This window comes from Neopelma chrysocephalum, unplaced genomic scaffold, assembly GCF_003984885.1.
Source record: "Neopelma chrysocephalum unplaced genomic scaffold, ASM398488v2 Primary Assembly neopelma1_24, whole genome shotgun sequence".
In the NCBI taxonomy this organism is placed as follows: Eukaryota; Metazoa; Chordata; class Aves; order Passeriformes; family Pipridae; genus Neopelma; species Neopelma chrysocephalum.
Window position 1 is genome coordinate 50,556,313 of NW_020897693.1, and position 19,136 is coordinate 50,575,448.

At 44.1% G+C, this 19,136-nt stretch overlaps 1 protein-coding gene across 1 annotated transcript in view; it reads right to left on the reverse strand.

Annotated features, from left to right (window-relative positions):
• Positions 1-2,028, reverse strand: part of MTHFD1 (methylenetetrahydrofolate dehydrogenase, cyclohydrolase and formyltetrahydrofolate synthetase 1) — a 41,129-nt gene extending 39,101 nt beyond the window's left edge. Inside the window, exon 1 of the mRNA XM_027674159.1 lies at positions 1,897-2,028. Within this exon, the coding sequence (XP_027529960.1) occupies positions 1,897-1,937 (41 nt within the window). The 5' untranslated portion in view covers positions 1,938-2,028. The remainder of the gene's footprint in view (positions 1-1,896) is intronic.
• Positions 2,029-19,136: the final 17,108 nt, after the last annotated feature.

The following is a 19,136-nucleotide window of genomic DNA, read 5'->3' on the forward strand; positions in this document are numbered from 1 at the left end:
AATTCTCTCGACCAGCACTTCTCTAGAGGGTCTGGAAGAAAGGTACACGTGTCTGCAGGGCAGACAGCCCAATTCCTCAAGCCTCCTTCAAATACTCCACTAGGAAAAGGCAGAACTAGGCAAGGCCCACTCCTGCAGAGCAAAAGATGTTTTTGCTACACTGGACATAAATACAGCAGAAATAAAGGAACTGAAGGACAGCTGCAATTATTTTTTTCATTTTGTGGTGCCTTCAGGTCAAGAAGACTCTGGAAGACAGACTTGAGCCAAACACCTTAGAGATGTACTGGAAGCTAAGCAAACCTTTCTCCTATATGTGCCTGTTAGAAGCTCATGCCTCTTCTCAGGTATTTGCACATCATGAATGTCCCCATCTCTGAAAACTGCTTGTTTATAGCTGCTACTATAATACAGAAAACAAACAGATATAAAAAAAATTCACCGCTGTATCTGTAAATTTAAATAAAGTAAGTAATGCAACATGCACAGCCAAGGAAACTAAAAGTTTTAACGTGAAAGCTCAAAACACATTCATTGTACCCTAAGTAGCATCTTTCCAGTTTCTAATCACTTTTAAACAGCAATAATGTGTAGCTTGAAAGGACCCACTGCACTTCAGGGTCACTTTCTAAGCAAGAAAAGAAACCTCCAACAGGCAAATCACTTAACTCCCACCAGCAGCATGCACAGGCATTGCAGTGTGCTGGCTTCAACACTGCCAAAAGGATCAGGTGGAATGAAGCACATAAGACTGAGAGACTGCAATACACAGCTGGCACCGGCCCAAAAATTACCAGGTAAAAAATATGCAGGCAGCCTTTCATCATGGATATTCATATTCAAGGCACATTAGGCCTACTCTTCAGAACTCCACTGTCAGTTAGATGTAGCTGTGTCACCCATAACAATATCTAAGAAAAGGACTAACAGCTTTTCTGACATTACTTCATACCATTTCAAACTTACCCCTTCTGTCTGTATTCCCTGATTATAGACAGGAGGTACCCAATGAACCTACCTAACCAAACTCTTGTTTGCACAGAATGTAATGGAAGTATTATACTGCATTTTCCTAGGGTTAGGGAAACTTATTTGGCTTTCTTACCAGATGTGTATGTAGAGCGGCAGCAAAAAAACCAAACAAACTAGAAGACACAACACAGGCTCACCTACACTCAGGGCTTACCAGCTAAGTAAATGCTGAAAAATACAAGGAAGCTTTTTCCTTTAAGGTCTGCCAAATCTTTCAAATAGCTTTGTGTTATCCCACACATGAATTAACTTATTCTGTTTTTAAGAGGAACGATCAACGCCTGTACCCTATGAACAGAAACCATACCTAAAGCACATGTTGCCAACTCCTGCATCCCAAACAGCCCTGCTCACACACAGAGAGGCTGTAGGTCAGCCGGCGGCTTCACACCTGCCTGGGCACTCATCTCATCTCCTCTCAATCTGATCTCAGTCTCATCAGCACAGCGATGCTGAGCGGTCGCCACCTGCTCTGTGGGGCTGGTGCTGCCAAAGGGACCCCAGCAGACTCATCGCTGGTTTCTGGGGAGGAGGGGGCACTGACAGCACTTTACATTCTCCCGAAGACCTTTAACACTCTACTACATCTCACAACTCCCAGTTTCCAGCCAGGAAGAAGCGAGCTTTGACTGCAACGTAGTTAAAAAGCTTCAGGGTGCCTCCAAACCTGATTCGCCCCCACAGAGCCAGAGCAAAGGCCCCCACAGCCCCAGCGGAGCAGGGGCGCTCCTCGGCTCCCCAACCACACCGGCTCCTTCCCGAAGGGCAAAACCCCCGCGGCTCCCAGAGCTTCCCGCCCGAGGGAACCCGGCCCAGCGCGGCGGGCAGGGCGGGCAGGGCGGGCGGCCGGCCCCGGGTACGTACGCGGAGACAATCTTTCCGCTGAGGATCTCGGCGGGGGCCATGGCGGAGGAGGGCGGAGAAGCAGCAGCCGAGCGCGGCGGAGCTCCCAAAGCGACTGCGGGACGCGCGGCCCCCGCAGCCGCCCCACTCCCGCCCCACGTGGCCCCGAACTTTCGGCGGGCACCGGCCCCGTCCCCGCCGCGCAAGCGCTGCCCCCGCCCCGCCCCGGCAGCGCTGGGGGTGGCCCGGGGCTCCCTCACGGGGGCGGTGGGGCCGTGTTTGTTCCTGCCGCTGCGCAGGGCAGCGGGGCTGAGACCCGCGGGGAAATGGCCGCCGAAACGGGCTCCCGAACGCCTCCGGGGCGCCGCTCCCCGCCTCTCCTGGTCCCGGCTCTGCCGAGAGTGGAGGGCGAAGGCTGCCCCGGAGGGAGCTGGGGCTGAGGGGTGCGCGGGGCTGGGCCCTGCACAGCGAATGCATGAACGTATCTTTAAGAAAATCCTGAGTCAGTATAAGAAGAATCTGTATTTCATGTCCTGTGGTACTTATAACAGGTTATGCTAAGACTAGAAGCTAATAGCTTAATCATAGAATCACAGAATGATTTGGGTTGGAAGGGACCTTAAAGATCACCTAGTTACAGCCCCCCCCCCCCATGAGCAGGGACACCTTCAACTAGACAGTTTGCTCAGAGCCCCGTCCAGCCTGAACACTTCCAGGGATGGGGCATCCACAGCTTCTCTGGGCAACCTGTGCCAGTGCCTCACCACCCTCACAGGATCACAGAATCTGCTGATCTGAAGGAACCTATCAGGATCATCAAGTCCAATTCTTAGCCTTGCACAGGACTATCCCCAAGAGTCACACCATGTGCCCAAGAGAATTGTCCAAACGGTTCTTGTGCTCTGTCAGGCTTGGAGCTGTGACCACTTCCCTGGGGAGCCTGTTGCAGTGCCCAACCACCCTCTGGGTGAAGAACTCCTTACTAATATCCAACTTAAACCTCCCCTGGCACAACTTCAAGTGATTCCCTCAGGTCCTTTCACTGGGCACCACAGAGCAGAGCTCAGTTTCTACCCCCTCCCTCTTCCCCTCACGAGGAAGTTGTAACTGCAATGAGGTCTCCCCTCAGTCTCCTCCAGGCTGAACAGACTAAGTGCCCTCAGCCACTCCTCATACAGCTTCCCCTCAAGGCCCTTCGCCATCTTTATTGCCCTCCTTTGGACGCTTTCCAAAGTAAAGAATTTCTTCCTAATACCTAGTTATCAAGTAAAGAATTTCTTCCTAATACCTAATCTAAATCTACCCTCTTTTACTTTGAAGCCATTCACCCTTGTCCTATCACTACATACCCTTGCAAAACATCTCTCATTCTTATTTGGATAATAATAAGTTGTCCTTATTTTTCAGGATTTCAACATGTTTGTCCAACATAAAGTCACCAAAACAGTGGTTAGCCAAAAAGAGGGCAATGAAGAGGAGGCTTAGATTGTGGCCTGAAGGTCATAGGAGCTGTCAAGAGTGAGAAACAGGTTCCTAACATTGGCCTGCAAGGGATGTATTTGCAGTAAGTGATCCCATTAGAACTGGTGAAGGTGCAGCTTCCAGTCAGATCCATGCAGTTGTCCATGGGTACTGTTATTTGTAGAACCAAGGCTTTTCTTTACTCTGCAGGCCAGTGCAGACGTTCTAGGACCTTGCTTAGAGAGTTGGTGGTTTTCTCACACATATGGCAAACAAATGATTAGGGTCCAGCCAGAGGTGGAGATGGAAAAAGCAGTTAAATGTCACTGAAGCAGGCTTGCCCAGGCAAGATAACTCTGAGACCCAGAGAACTGTTAAGGAACTCATCAGTGTTCCTTGCTAATGTTTAGCACATGGTTAGCGAGCAGGTCCATGACTCAAGAAACTGGTGATAAAAAGTTCAGGGGCTGAGAACTGGCAACTTGGAATCAATGCTGGGCTGGCCCTACAACATTAGATTGCTGTAGGGGAGTAGTAGCACATCCCTCCAGCAAAGCAGTGCTCTTTCTGTTTTGGGACCTAACAACATCTGACCCGTGTGTTGGCAGTACAGCAAAGAAATGGAGTAACCTCACTGCAAATGAACAAGCTGTGGAGCATCAGGGTTGGATGCTAAAACAGCAGTGTTCCTGCTGAGAGTTTGAGGCTTAAAAGGCCTGTGTGAAATGCTTTCCTGTAGAATGCACAGGTTAGGAAAAATAAAGTGCCTGTTCCCAAGAGTTTGCTGAGAAAGCATTCAATCCCACTACTCAATAATGTAATTGATTCAAAAAGGAATTTGGGGAACTGTCAGATTTTGAGTAGGCAGAAGCACAGGCCTTGCAGCTTCCATCTAGGGCATAAAACTGTGAGGATGGAAATATAAGGGTCCTTCTCTCTCAGAAGCTCGGAAGCTTTAAGGTTGCTTTTCCAGTATTCTAGGAGGAGAATATAAACCATACATAGTTCAAAAGTTCTCTCAGAATAAGGCTTTTCTTCTTTTTATAGCCTAACAAGTGACATATTTTTTACTTTTTCCTGCTTTTTTTCCTATTGAGGGTAGAGATTGTTACCTTGAGTGATTACACTACCTTAAGTTAACAACATGTTGTAATTGTAGGATTAAAGGTCAGAAATTTCTCTTTAGAAGTGACTTGACAAAGAGTGAAAACATTGTGTTTTAGGACTTTTATATGCTAAACAGAAAAACATGGGAATAAATAGAAAAGTCTAGAAATAACTTCTTTTCCCCTTTCATTATGTATTCCCTGTATTTCCTGGAATGCTCCAACAGGCACTTGCAGTATTATACAGTCAAAACTGAAATACGCAATTAACAGAGAGAAGGGATTTTTCTGGGCTGCTTAAAATTCTGTGCCTTATTTGTTTCTTCTGGTGCCTTTATCTGAGGCCTGAATGAACTCTTGGAGGGGGAAACGACCCTGTGTTTAAAAAAAAAAGCAAAAGATGAACCCTTTCAGTTAAGGACAGGAAAAGCTCCCAAAAACAAGTTTTGCCAAAAAAAAAATGATTTGACACTCAGGATGGTAGTGTAAAAATATCAATCAGGAAAAGAAAAAAAAGAAAGGCACTTTATTTAAAATATTCAGGTGACCTTATTTGAAGAGTGAGCAGAAGAAGCCATTGCCATCAGGAGCTGTAGATTCCTATGCAGAGCTGCAAACTTACATGATTTACATGTGTGTGTGAGCAATAAATCTCCCTCCCTGCTTTTCTTAACACCCCAACTCCTGAAAAATAGATGTGTCATGATGATAGATAAAACTCTGAGAATTATTTGAATTTATTGTAGGAAAGGAACTAAGAATAATTCCAAACAACTTCTTCTACTATTTCTTTACTTTTGATCCAGATTCTCACTTTCAGGAAGGGACAGACTTACGAATCTTAAATTCTTATGCCAGAAAATCAGACTTGCTAACCTCCTTTTATCATAGTAGGAAGTTCTTTTGTATTTCTAGCTTGTCTCATGTGGCAATCAAGTACTAAAGCTGAAATTGTTCCTCAGAATTTGTGCCCATCGTGTCTTTAGGTAAGAACATGTTCTTTAACATTTATTCTTAACCGTCATCCTGAGATCAAAATACTGGAAAAGGAGTGGGAAAGGAACAGAAAAGGGATTATGTGATGAGAAATGGCCAAACAGATCCTTCTACTCATCTCATATCAGAGCCACATCCAGCCCCAAAATACAGTAAAAAGGTTAAAGCTGCTATTCACGTATAGGAAATCTCAGAGAGACACAGCGGCAAAGGAGACAAACATTGTGAAAATGTTTTCAAACAGCAAAGATCAATGTTTTAAGCATTCAGCACCAAAGCAGACTTATTATCTAACGGTTGTTAGAATAAAGAAGGATAAAAGCAGTTTAGGATGGGCTGAAGTATAAGAGAGATCTCTCTGCTCTGAGTGTTGCACCAGCACAGTTATTCTCCCTCACCTCCCTGCCAGCATACTTGGGTTTGATTTGGCAACTCCCAGAGTTTGATTGTTTACCTTTGCATCCACCCCCTCTTACCCAACATGACAAAAGTCATGGAGGTTGCTCTTTAAAAAACCTATGAAGGCTGTAAAATGCATGCCAGAAACACTTGCAGTGTTACCGGTGAGCCAACAGCTGTGCCTCTGGCAGCACAGGGCCGCAGAAGCTGTGATTTGTCATGAGAAACTGAGCCCAAATCATCAAACTAAGGAAGAACATTAAGCTTTGCTTTACCCCTTAAGTGGGATGGTTAGGATAGGACATTGGCTCCAGTAAAGGAGGAGGAACAGAAAAGTTGGATTAGCTTTATAAACCTTGGTCAGAAAAGAGATTTTGAGGAAACCTGTTTGCAGGAGCACGCCGGAAAACCGATATTAGACTTTGATTCTTCAAATTTTTACAGGGAACTTTTACCACTTAGAGGTGCCCCACTGAACAATGAATGACATTACCCAAGAATGTACCTTATTCGTATGTACCATGATGAGGAAAACAACTTTGTAACAGATTAACAGTGACACATATAAATAGATGCTATTGGTCAACTCTCCCTTTAGTCAGAAAATGACTAAACTTTGACGTAAAGCTTGAGATTGACTCAACATACGTGCTTTCAAACAGCCCTTTTAGCTAAGCTGAGTTGATGAACTGGGAGATAACTTGAGCTGTGATTTGTTCCATCATAAGGTGTTTCCCAAATGTAGTTAGCCCTTAATCTGTTTAGCCATGTCATGTGTTCCATCCATTTTAGACATGTCACTGCAGTAAGAAGGTGGCGATGCAGCCAGATGTTGCACAGTCACTGCAAAAGTAGCTCTCCTGGTTTAGGATAGTATTTGCTCTCTGGCCTTTTCCTCAGGGTTCCTGATCCGATGGCTGAACTAGCAAAACTTGTGGTGCTCTTTGTCCACTTCAGTGCAAGGGCAGACAGATTAACCAGATCACTTCCAAGAGCAGTTTTAACTACAATGAACTGATTTTCTGTAAAGCCAGTGAAGGTACTTTAATCGTAGCTATTTCTGGCAGGGCGGTAGAGCTGGTTGTGTCCCACAGAGTGGCGGTAACAAACAGGCCTCTCAAGTGCTTTCCTGCCCCCTGTCTCAAGCTTCCTGATCACTTGGCTACCATAAGGGAGTTTCATATTGATTATCTGTCACTCTAAAGACAGCAATAACCAGCTCAGACTGTCTCTGACCTTCTACTTGTGTTACTATGCCAGTGACACAAATTTGTACATATTTGAGTGGATTTTCCATTGGCTGCTTTTCTTGTTGCTCTTTTAGCTGACTTCCTTTAACTACATCACCTTGCCTTTGCACAGAACTCTTCCAGCACTTCCCATTGACCTCTTCGGGATCCTGCAGAAGAAAGATGTCTTGTTAACTGCTTGAAAACTTTTTCATCACACTTGATTCCACTGAGAACTGTACCCGAGTCTGTGATAAATATGGGCTCTAGGTTGTCCTGACTCTTTGATGTTAAGAGATAAAATTCAGAGCAAAGAAACAATTTTCTAAGTAGTTCTCTCTCACATGTAGTAACCATTTCTGATAATTCTGCAGTATGCTGGGGCACTTCCTGCAATAAACAGCCTAATTCACTGTCCCAGCCTGCCTGTGAGTGGTTTATTGCCACATTTTCCAGAAGGATTTATTGATTGCCTAAAGCAGAATACAAACATAAGCAATAGAGCTGTGATTAACTACCTTGCCATTTCCACATCCTTCTAATTCTCTCTGGCTAATAGTTTTTACTTAATGGCTTGCAGCTACATGGGCTGTTTCTTCTTTTTCCAACTGCTAAATTTCAGTAGAAAACAATGAAAAAAACATTTCCAACATTTTCCATAGAAATACCATACCAATTCCACCTTTCTAACTGCATAGGGAGATGCACACACTGACACAGGCAGAGGTAGGCAGGGAGAAAGGTGAGTTTCAAGGCTGCAGGTAGATTGTCCAAAAAGGCAATGTTTCCATTGCAGTTTAATCCACACTGCCTCCCAGATAATTCTCCCAGCCCAACCAAGGACATCCCTGGCAGAGCAGGATTACATAGATGGTTCTATGCCATCTCTGCAAGAACTTTCACAGGGCACTCTCTCAACCAAGCTAATCCTGCCCTGAAGAAACAGGAATATAGGGTGAAAAGATCCTGTTAAGTCTATGGTGGTGGAAGTCCAAGAAACAAAGTTTTCTACAGACCATGATTCCAGGAAGTGGTCTTTGGAGGAAAAAATAGGTAAATTTGCTCTTCATATCCAGCTTGACACACCGAGCAGTGTTTGAGGATGCACACAGTTCATAGTATGAAGCAGGCTCAAGAAACTGTACCTTCATTGTGCTTCTACTTATAGCATTCCGATGCTATATAATTGCCTCTAGATCATTGAACTGTCTATAACAGATCAGACAAAAGGTTATCCCATCACAGGGTCATGGCTGTAATGGTAGCCAGATGGAGATGTGTAACGAAGACTATAGGAATGGGGCAAACATGATGTTCCTGCTCTCCAACCATTTACAGCTGAAAGAATTTCTAAGACAAACAGAATAATGGAAATGGGGGAGAAATAAAGTTAGGGACAAGCAACAGTCTGAAGCCTGTGCCTTCTGTTCTCAGAGGTTCATGAGAGCCATAGACAATTTCCTTTTGATATATAATATATAAAATGTATTGATTTTTCTCAAAACACAGGATCTTGGTGTTCTTCCCCTTTTCCATAACACCTCTTGGCTATGTGAGTCTGTTGGTTAGTTTTAATGGTAACAGGATGAGGTACCTTTGCATGCTGCGGTGTTTTTTTCCCTTATTTGATATGCACATGCTTTTTCTGTCTCTGAAATGTGGATTTATGTGCCTATTGTGCTTTGTTTTCTCCCTATTGGAGTTGTTCATAATTAGACTTTAATTACCCCCAGGTTGCAAGCAACAGGACAAGAGGAAACGGCTTCAAGTTGTGGCAGGGAAGGTTTAGACTGGATATCAAGAAAAATTTCTTTATGAAAGGGTGGCCAGGCAATGAAACAGGATGCCCAGGGAAGTAGTGGAATCACTGTACCTGGAAGTGTTAAAAAATGTGTAGATGTAGAGCTTAGGGGTGTGATTTGGTGGTAGACCTGGCATTGTTAGGTAATGGTTGGACTCGATATTAGACGTCATTTCCAACCTTAATGATTATATGGTTCTTAGCATTAAAACCAAAAATCCATATTTATCCCCCACTGCCCATGTTTGATGACTCTTGTTTGCAGTTAGAAAGGAACAGTAAATTGAAGGAGGAAGAGGCCTAACTGAACTGCTCTGGAAAAGCAGATCTTTGTGTGATGTGCTGTTCATATAAGCACATGTCCACACATACATGAAACAAAAAGATTTTTGTTTCCTTGAAGGTCTCCTAATTGCAGTATTTGGAGCTGAGTTTCAGATTTGCGAGAGCACAGTTTGAAAACATCAAAAAGTGCTAATGCACAGACTAATCAAGTATCTCTTTCTTTTTCTTTATCTTGTATCTCTGAACAGTATGAACATAACTGATCTCAGTGAAAGCTTGTTCCACAGTCATTTATATATGTACTTGTGTCTGTGTGCATGTATTTCCCAGTTTCTATGCCTTATATTACAGACCATTTTATCCCAAAAGTTTTTCAGCTTCTAGTCAGAGTGATCATGTTTCTACAGTTTCCTTTTGCCTAAGAGCTGTGTGATTTGTCTGGTATTTAAAACAAGAAGTGCTCCATCTATAAATGATGCAGACCCTGGTGGAAGCACCAGGTTCAGAGACACGTGACTAATGTTTGCCCTGAAGCTGTGACGTGTGTCCCTTCCCTCGTACTCAGATGCATCAGAGAAGAAAAGCAGTAAATTAACCTCACAAGTCTGCAGAGCTTTAGTGTCTGTCCTGCACATCTCTGGGAGAAAGATTTCTCAAAAGAACAGCAAGGTTTGCTCATATCTGCTGCTGTGAGCTCTCTCTGAGCTTTCTGATTCACAAACCAGCTGGAGAACTCATTGGGAAGTCTGTGCCACGTCCTTTGCTGCTGTCTCTGAGAGCTTTAAGTAGTCCAACAGGGCAGTGTAATGTTTTGTCCTATATCAGCCGTAGCTGGCAAAAAGCACCCTTCTGGTCCCCTCCAGCCATCCTTTTGAAGCTTTGCATTTTGACATCTCTAGTCTGAGCAGCCTGATGCAGGTGCTTGCCCTTGAAGTAGTTCTGCTGTGCAGCCACACTGCTTTGCAGAACAAACCATGGGGAGCCTGTGCTCCCAAACTGTGCCTGGGGAAGAGACAGTGCCTGGCACTTGCCTGGGCCACAGGAAGATGCAGAGCCTGTAGACTTGCTGTGGAACAGGAATATGGTGAGCTCAGCAGGGAGGAGTCTGCTTGGGCTGTGATTCCTCTTTATCGCTTACAAGCCTGGAGAAGGAAATGAATAATCCTTCCAAGAGGAGCTGTGCCAAGCCAGGATGTTTCTGGTGTCTCTTGTACCTGCCATAGCAGTGTAGGACTGCCAGAGAGATTATGAAGGAGGCTGAGGCCCTATACTAATCATACAGGATCAGCAAAGACTATATCGTAGCAACAAGTCAACAAGACAGTTTGGGCCCTGAGACCTTTCCTGCAGTAACATTGACACTAATGCAGGCATTGGCCCTGTGGACATACATGGTGGGATGTCAGTATAGGATAAGATAAGCAGTATGGTCTGAGTCACTGCCATAGGGACACATTTGGGGCCTGAGCCTTCTTTCCCTTTTCCTCTGAGAATTCAGGAGCATTCCTGGAGCTTTTTGAAAGGATCTGCTGAACGGTGTAAATAGAGGAAGCTGCTTTCCTGCCTGCCCTGGGATCTGAAGAGGGGTGCCTTGACATTTTAAGCAGGAACATTTTCACACAGGACTCCATGGTAATTTGGACTTTTCTTTAAAAAAGCCTAATTCTGAGACAGCACACTTGTGTCCTTCACTCAGGCACCGCAGGCGTGAATGCTCATGACAGAGAAGTGCTACGGCTTTGCATGACGGTGCTTCCTAAAGCCTGAAGAATCATCTTGTGTTCAGTGACTGGAAATACAGAGACATAAGCAAATAAATAAGACCTTCTTTTTCTATTTATATGGATCAAGTATTCAACTGCCTCTACCTATTTCAGGGAGAAGAGAGATTCAGATATCACCAGCTTAGGAGGTTATCATAGGAGGTTATGGTTTGCTTGGATTCCCCGCCTCTCTTTGTGTTTTTGGTCTGTTACCTGGTGTCAGTGATTGAAAGAGGCTGAACTCCATGTACCACAAATATACGTATCAATGATGGCAGATATACTCACCGACTTGCTCCTGGAACTAGGAGAACTCTTGAGTATGAGGGAAATAGATTATGGGAAATCAGCAAGTGTCAATTGTTGTTGTACTTTGGGTGACCTTGGGTCTTTTAAAAGAGATAAAAAATGGACTGCTTGTTTACTGATAAATATGAGCCTGTTTCCAAATTTGCTTATTAACACTTTCATATGAGAAGACATTTCCTAGTTGAAATAGTCAGTTTAAAGGTAAGTTTATAGCAGTTTAATTTGAAATGTGCTTACTAGCCAGGGTTTCTGTACAGCAGGGGTGCACAAAGCCTGCTGAGACTCAGGACTTGGAAGAAAATGTCTTTTTCTTTAGCTCAGCCTTGGAAAAAACTGACATTGCAGAGAGCTGCCCACAGCCTGCATCCACAGTGGTTCTGAGTGCCCAGAAATGGCTTGGAATTCAAAGGATCAGGCCTTGAGGATGGAGAGGAAGAAAGAAGCCTTTACTGCTCCAACCATGTGGCCCTGCCCTGGGATGGTTTGTGCTTCCCAGGTGCAACTGCACTACTGTTCCAACTTCTGCTTTCCATGGAGGTACACAACTCTCTCTGCAGGAAGGAGTATCCCAGAATGTGTTGGATAGGACAGGGGTGGTTCTGGTTTTATTGTTTGCGTAGGAATATTTTTCTGGTTTGGGAAAGCACTTTTAAATATGTTTTTGGCCAAAATCCCTCTCGAGCAATTCTTGCTTAGATGGGTCCAAGTGCTGTTGAAACCAGTGAGGTTATTTCTGTGCCTGTTGGTTCAGGAAATTTGTGTCTGCATCCCCTTACCAGTGGATTTCTCTTCAGGTGTGACACTGTTTATCATCATTGATGTTAGTGACATTAGTGGAATTTTTAAGAGTGAAAAGGACAAAAAATAATAATTGGTCATCCTATAAAGAGAAACCACCATTCTCACCCAGGCCAAGGCCTTAGATTTTGCTGAAAAAGGAGGCTGTCAGGGGCATTACTAACATAAATATTTCAATTGATTTTATGTAAAGAACTTTTTATTTGCACCAATGACAGAATTAAGCCTTTTAAACTGAGCATATTCAGCCTTACTACTGCTATATATTAGGGCTGGATTACTGGAAGTTGGGCAAAGCCTTCTCTGCACACCTGGGAGCAGTCTCTGCTCCTGTAGCACTGGCATCTCCCACACCTGCAGCTGAAGAACCATAAATTCAAACCAGAGAAATTACTCTATTTTGGAATTGAATCGACCAATCTGTCAATAACCTAAGGCACTAGTCACACAGGAAAGGATTAATTTTGTGTGCTTTCTCTTGCTGCGTGTGGGGAAGCTGCAGGGTGGAACAGGGGTGTGAATCCTGAGAGGTCACGGCTCTGTGTGGTTGCAGGCCTGAATCCGGGCACAGGGAGCTGTGTGTACATCTGCACTGCCCTCAGCTCATGTCTCAGCAGCTACAGCTCCTTCCCCACCTCACTGCTCCCTGTGTGAGCCATTCCACAATTACCTTTGGAATGTAAAAACTGATGCTGGTAGCTCAAAGTGCAATGTTTATTACATCTTCTTTAAGTGGGATTGTTACAAGGGGAAGAACGTCCGTGCTATTAGGTAAAATTGCTTACAACCACAAACACACATTGCTTTAGTCTCAGTGATTTACCGTTTTCAGTTGCCCTAGTGCTGCTCAGTGAGCAGGAAAAGTAGTTGGGATATGGACCTTGGCTTTTGTCCTAGCTGATTCCCACTTGTGCCCATATTGTAGATGATACAGGCTTAGACTTGGAAGATTTATTTCATGTTATGACAGAGGGATTCTATGAAGGAGAATTGGCAGATCTGTCTGCTTGACATTGGCCATATGACATCTCTTGAAGGCCCTGGGAAGTAGGGAATGGAGGAGTCTGGTGGGCAGCCAAACAGCACTGCGGGATAAATGTGGCAGAGCCTGTGCTGAGCATCTGGATGAGCTCAGGCTTTCCTTCTAACTGTCCCAAAGCTCACCATGACATAAACATTTGCTTCTGAGCTTGGACTTAACACTAGGCAGCTTGACTGCAAGATGAATTTGGGCTTAAAGCTGAGCAGACTGACTGACTTAGAGTGAGCCAACAATGGTACACAGATCCATACCAAACCTCCCAGTTCATACTGTCTTGTAGCAGTGAATCTACCTTGTATGGGAAGCTGTGGTTTGAATGTGTTTCAAAATGGCTTTTTGTGGTCCCTGTGCTTTCTTCTTCCCAAAATCCCCCATGGCCAGTTCTTATCTCTGTCCCAGGAATGTGCTGAGAAGATATCAAGAAGTCTTCTCATTGGACCTTTAACCCCTTCCTGCGATTGGGTGTCCTGTAAGCCCCCTGTCCCCGTAATTGGTCACTCTCTGAATCCTCCAAAACCCTATAATGTAACCACCTCATCAATAAACTCTCTCTCGCTTCCTCTCCAAGTCCTGTGTGCTGTCTGTCTGTGGCTGCCATGGGACCACGTGGATGGGGGGAGAGGTGAGCACCTAACCCCTCCATGCGTCCAGGACCCTGATGAAACCCCTGGAGCTGGAGTAACCCCTTCCCTATCCACCTCAAGCCGTCGGAAATGGTTCCTCAGATGGAAATGGAACTAGGACTGGTGCTGCCCCACATCATGGGAGGGGAGAGAGATCCAGACTGTCTTGTGCTGGTCACTGCAGGCCTACTGTGCCCAGTCAGGGAAAAGGTACCTCCTGTGGCTCCAGCCATTATTGTACTCATGGCACCAAGATTTTCTGCAAGGAGACACCAAATGTCTCTGTTTGTGCAAGGGGATGCAGTCAAATATATGGATGCAGTCTGCAACTGTTGACATCCTCATGCGAGGATCAATATTCCCAATGGGCAGAACCCATGGGTTCAAGGTATCAGCATGGGGGCCCCTCCTTCCTATCCACCTATATAATCACTTGCACTTCATTCTGGATTATTTTAGCCCTCCACAGCTTGAGCTCCAGTTAATTATGTATCTATCCACTGTGAAGAAACTTAACTCTACCTGAGACTAAACCAGTGCAAATACATTTAAAATTTCTTTATAGTCATTTTCATATTGGAAGAACAAAAAGGCTGGGGACAAGTAGCCACTCTTGATGTCCAGGCTTTGTTGCATCTTTGAAGCCAAGCAAGTTGTGATGGGGGAAGAAAGAAGAAAATTCGTGTAAGTGGGAGACGTTTAAGGAAAGCACTTTCTGCAGTGACATTTCAGAGTGGTATTTTTCTTCAGTTTTTGGGTTGCATTATGCTGGTTTTTGCAAAAGGTGACACTAATGAGGACATGCTCTTCTGTTGACTCAGTGATGAGTGTACTCTGGGTTTATGGAAGATGTGAGGACGATTTGCTCTAATAGCTGCCACCTTTGGCATTGGGCTTTCTCTAATCTAAAATTTTAGGTGTTCAAAGCCTTTTTAGCAGGAGTTTTTTCCAGGTTTTCATGGGAACAGATCTCTCAGGTAAGTACTGCATGTCCCTTCATTAATTAATCAGAGTTCTCCAGGGTGGAAGGACAAACATATGAACCAGTGTCCTGTTTCTACAATGCTCCCTATAGTTTTACAATTGGTAAAGTCTGAAGGGAAGTGTCTTAATGTGTGAAGAAATTAGAAAATGTTCATAGTTCAAGTGTCCGTGCCTCCCTGATACTTTCTAAGGAAGACAGAGTGAACTCTGGAGCCCTTAGCACTTCTGATGTGGAGCTTGCTGTTACACATTAGGAATTTGATTGCATCACTGGTCCCTTCAGAAATTATTTATTCCCAGAATCATCAGTTGGGAACATTTGAGACATTTATGTCATAATCTCTTTGGTAACAATGTTTCCTGACCTTATTTTAGCAAGTTTTGCTAATGTCTTCTTCTCAGTCCTAGCATCTGGGTCCAGTTGTTCTCTCTGCTGTTGTGCCAATACTCGAGGCTGGAAGGGACCTTTTGAGAACCTCTGGTCAAACTGCTCTACTCAAGCAGTGTCAGCTAGATCAGTTTGCCCAGAACTGTGTCCAGTTCAGTGTTGAAGACCTACAAGGATGCAGAGCCCATAACCTCCCTGGCCAACCCATCCCAGTGTTCAGCCAGCTTCACATCTCCCTTATTATTGTTGCTTTTCCCCTTTTGTCTCAGCCATTGCCTCCTTGAACCACTCCTTATGCTGGACTGTGCACTCTGTGCTCTGTCCATCTTTAACACTTCTACTTCTTTCTCCTGACACTCACCTCATGTTAGGAAGCTCTGAGCCAAACCAGAATGGTTGGTATCTCACCACAGGACAATATTCCTAGAAAGCTTTTCTTCTTGGCACAGCTTGAATGTATAGGCTTGGACGGGTCAAGAAATCATAATTTGTTTTATAAACCCAGAGCATTGCCTATCCACTGAGAGTAACTTCTGTGCTTTTTCAGCCATAAGCAATCTCCTCAAATTCTTGAATACTTGAATTCAGTAGGTGCCCTGAATGTTATCAAGGCAAAAAGACACCTGAATCTTGCAAGTTCTTAAACAGGGGAAAGCTTTACAGAGCAGAATGAGCAATTAATTAGTACATAAAAAGGACAACATAACCTCCTATCAGTTGCTTCATACTTTTTCATCACTGTATTTTAAGAAGTTCAGAGCATTATTTTGTTTTCTTTTGTGGGATTTTTTATAGCAACGTTGCTATCAGCAAGGAAAAAGACTAAAATTCAACCCAGCCTGATTACTTTTTAATCTGGAGTTTGCTGAAGACTTTGTACACTCACATTAAGTGCCCAGTGAAAGCTAACATTTCTGATGGGAGGAATAGGGATTCTCCTGAAGAGACAGGCAGAAAACACTACTCATTACAACAAAGTCGCAAAATTATGTCCCATGCCCAGAATTAGCTGATCTCAAATACTTCTTTACAGTAGGTTAAGAAATGAACAAATAGAGTTGAGTGATGTGAAGAGTACCCCTACTGAAACCTATACTTGGGCCAACCATTTGAACTTGAGTTTACCCAAGATATCAGGCTAAAAGTCCCTCACTGGGTTTTGGATGCCACTGTGCTATGGGACCCCACACATGGTCCTGAGGTAGTGCTGTTCCTACTGTGGTGCTGTGATGGAATACGTGTGACATCCCATCCCAGTGACGTTGGTGGGAATCTTGCCATTTGTTCTGTGACTGTCAGTGACTTCTGTTATCACAGGTGATGCAATGTCTGTGCTACAGTGATACAAACGTCACAGTGTTGGTGCTTGACCCCGTGGCAAAAAACCAACCAAACAGTAGCAGCAGCCACCAGCCAAGGCAAATAAAGTATTGGAGGCAGGCAAGTTGCTTGGAGTTGGTTTTTTTTAACTTTTACAAAGTGTTCTGGATTTACACAGGACTTCTGTTCTTCTTGTTAATTAGCTCTGAAGAAGAATTTGTCAACATTTTTTAAGTATTGAGAAACATCTTAGCTATAGCAGAAATCCAAAGTAAATGCTCCTCACACAGCAAGAGCGGGAACCAGTACTGGAGAAATATGAATGTCACAAAGAACTTCTTTAATTTTAATTTACTCTGTGAGGTCTAGATTGGGTTATTTGTGTTCTGTGTCCATTGGCATGCTATTCCCTGTGGGCTGAGACCTCTGGAAGCCAAGGGGACAGCCAAAAGCAATCACTTTGGATGTGGTTTTAAACTTTCTTAATATGGCCCTGACTCTGCACAGGTATGGCAGGTACTGCATCCAGTAATGGTGGAGGTGAGCACAAAATGAAAATATGCACAGAGCAGAAGGGACATTTTAAGCTGCGTGTAATGAATGTCACAAGCTCACTTGGTGCTTTTCTATGAAACCCCAACAGCTGTATTTAAACAATCCTGAAGGACTCTGCTGGTAAAAGGCAGTGCTGTCACCTCCCCTTGTGAGTGAGCGATGGATGTGAGCTGAGCCTTTCCCCCACCCCCTCATGACAAGTGGCAGTGACAGCACATGCTGAACCTATTCAGACAGTGGCAGTATTCCCAGTGAAGCACATGCTCCCCTGAGCTTCAGGAGTGGAGGTGGCTAGACCAGACAGCATTTTGCCCAAGGCCTTTCCATGCTCCCAATTCTACTTGGAGAGAGCCAGTTATTTATGGAAAGCAATGTGAGTTCTCCTGTATCGGTCTCTTCCCTGCAAACCGTTGGCATTTTAAGCAATTTTTTGGCAATGCTATGTCCAAGTGGTAATATAGTCAGAACTCTCTCTTGGAAGAATCTAGATATCCTGCAGCTTAGTTGGAGAGTCCTTTGCACCATTCCAAAAAAAAAAAAAAAGAAAAAGGAAAAATGTCAGGCTGAATTCAACAGCCTGTAAATTAAGCACAACCCACCACTCAAGCCTGTTTTATGAATATTTACAGGTTTCATTAACTTGAACAAGAACTTTGTGGATCTGACTGTATTCTACCATTTGTCCTATTTATTCGTGGAATAAATCTGGTAAAATAGAAAATGTTAAAAGGCAAATCAGTTTCTCAGTGTCTGGCGTGAGATCAGTAGACTGAGAATAGTCGACAGAGTGGTTTTCTTGTGAAGTGACCTGCCTTTGGTTTTCTCCCCAGAACCCCTCCTACAGCTGTAAAAATGAAACAGGTTACACACATTTCCATCAGAGTATTTGGTTACTTCATTTGCACTTCAACATGTAAAAAATGTGCTCCACTGTACACTGAGTTTAGTGACCAGATGGCCCTTGCACGCCAGAACCTGGACAACGACAGGACCTGCGGTAGATGCAAATAAATTGTGCAGCTAAAGCTGTTATTCAGACGTGTGACACGAAGGGGAGCTCTGGTAACAGAGAAGAGAAACTTGCCCTACATCACTGAACGGGAAAGGATGGTGTAAGGCTGTTTCTAGCATTAGCCTTGTCCTACGGCTTTATTTGCAAAAGCTAAGTGTATTTATCTCATTTGTTAATAAAGAGCTCTTTTTATGCAGGCAGCTAAAGCTCATACAGCTGGTGAGATAATCTCCTGTGTCTGTGCTATGGAGCTCCTGCTTGTCTGGATGAAGACAAAAGATTTCTTTTTGTCTTTCTCATCTTATAGGTTTCAGGCACAGTTTTACTTACAAATTAGTTCAGTTCATATGACATAGTTCATGCCAAGTTTAAAAAACAGGGTACATGCTTTATCTGAAGGTGAGATCCTCTGTTATAAGATGACCTCATATGTATCGAGATCATATATTTATTTTAACAAAGGAAATAAAATACTCACATTTAATTACTTCTTTTCTGTTTTCTGATGGGCAGAATAAAGGCAGAAGGAAAGTTAAGAATAGCTTAAATTTTGGGGAATTGTAAAGTAATTGTCAGGGAGCAGGAAGGGCTGGTTGCTCCCTAAGGGAAGGTGAGCTGGGAGCAGAGGATGATTCCAGCCTGGTCAGTGTCTTCACTGGTGGCTGGTCATAGAATCACAGAATGATTTGGGTTGGAAGGGACCTGAAAGACCATCTAGTTCCAAACTGCCTGCTATGGGCAGGGATGCCAGCCACTAGATCAGGTTCTTCAGGGCCCCATCCAACCTGCCCTTGAACACCTCCAGGGATGGGCATCCACAGCTTCTCTGGACAGCTTGTACCAGTGCCTTACCACCCTCACAGTAAAGAATTTCTTCCTAGCATCTAATTCAGCCTCTAATCTTCTGCCCAAACACCTTCTGGGTAAAGAACCTTTCTTTAATATCCCAACCTAAACCTCCTCTGACACACCTTCATGCTGTTGCCTTGGGTCCTAACACTTGTCCCAGAGCTGCAAGATCTGTAGTTTCTGTTATCTTTTATATTACTGTACCCCAGTTAGCCCAGTAGCACTTCTCTCCTCTGACTGTCCAGATTGTTTAAGGAAGATGCTGCTCAGTGTAAGGGTCTCACCAAACACTTTTATTTGTGAAAGACATGTCTAGAGCACAAGATGTGATGGTTCCTTGT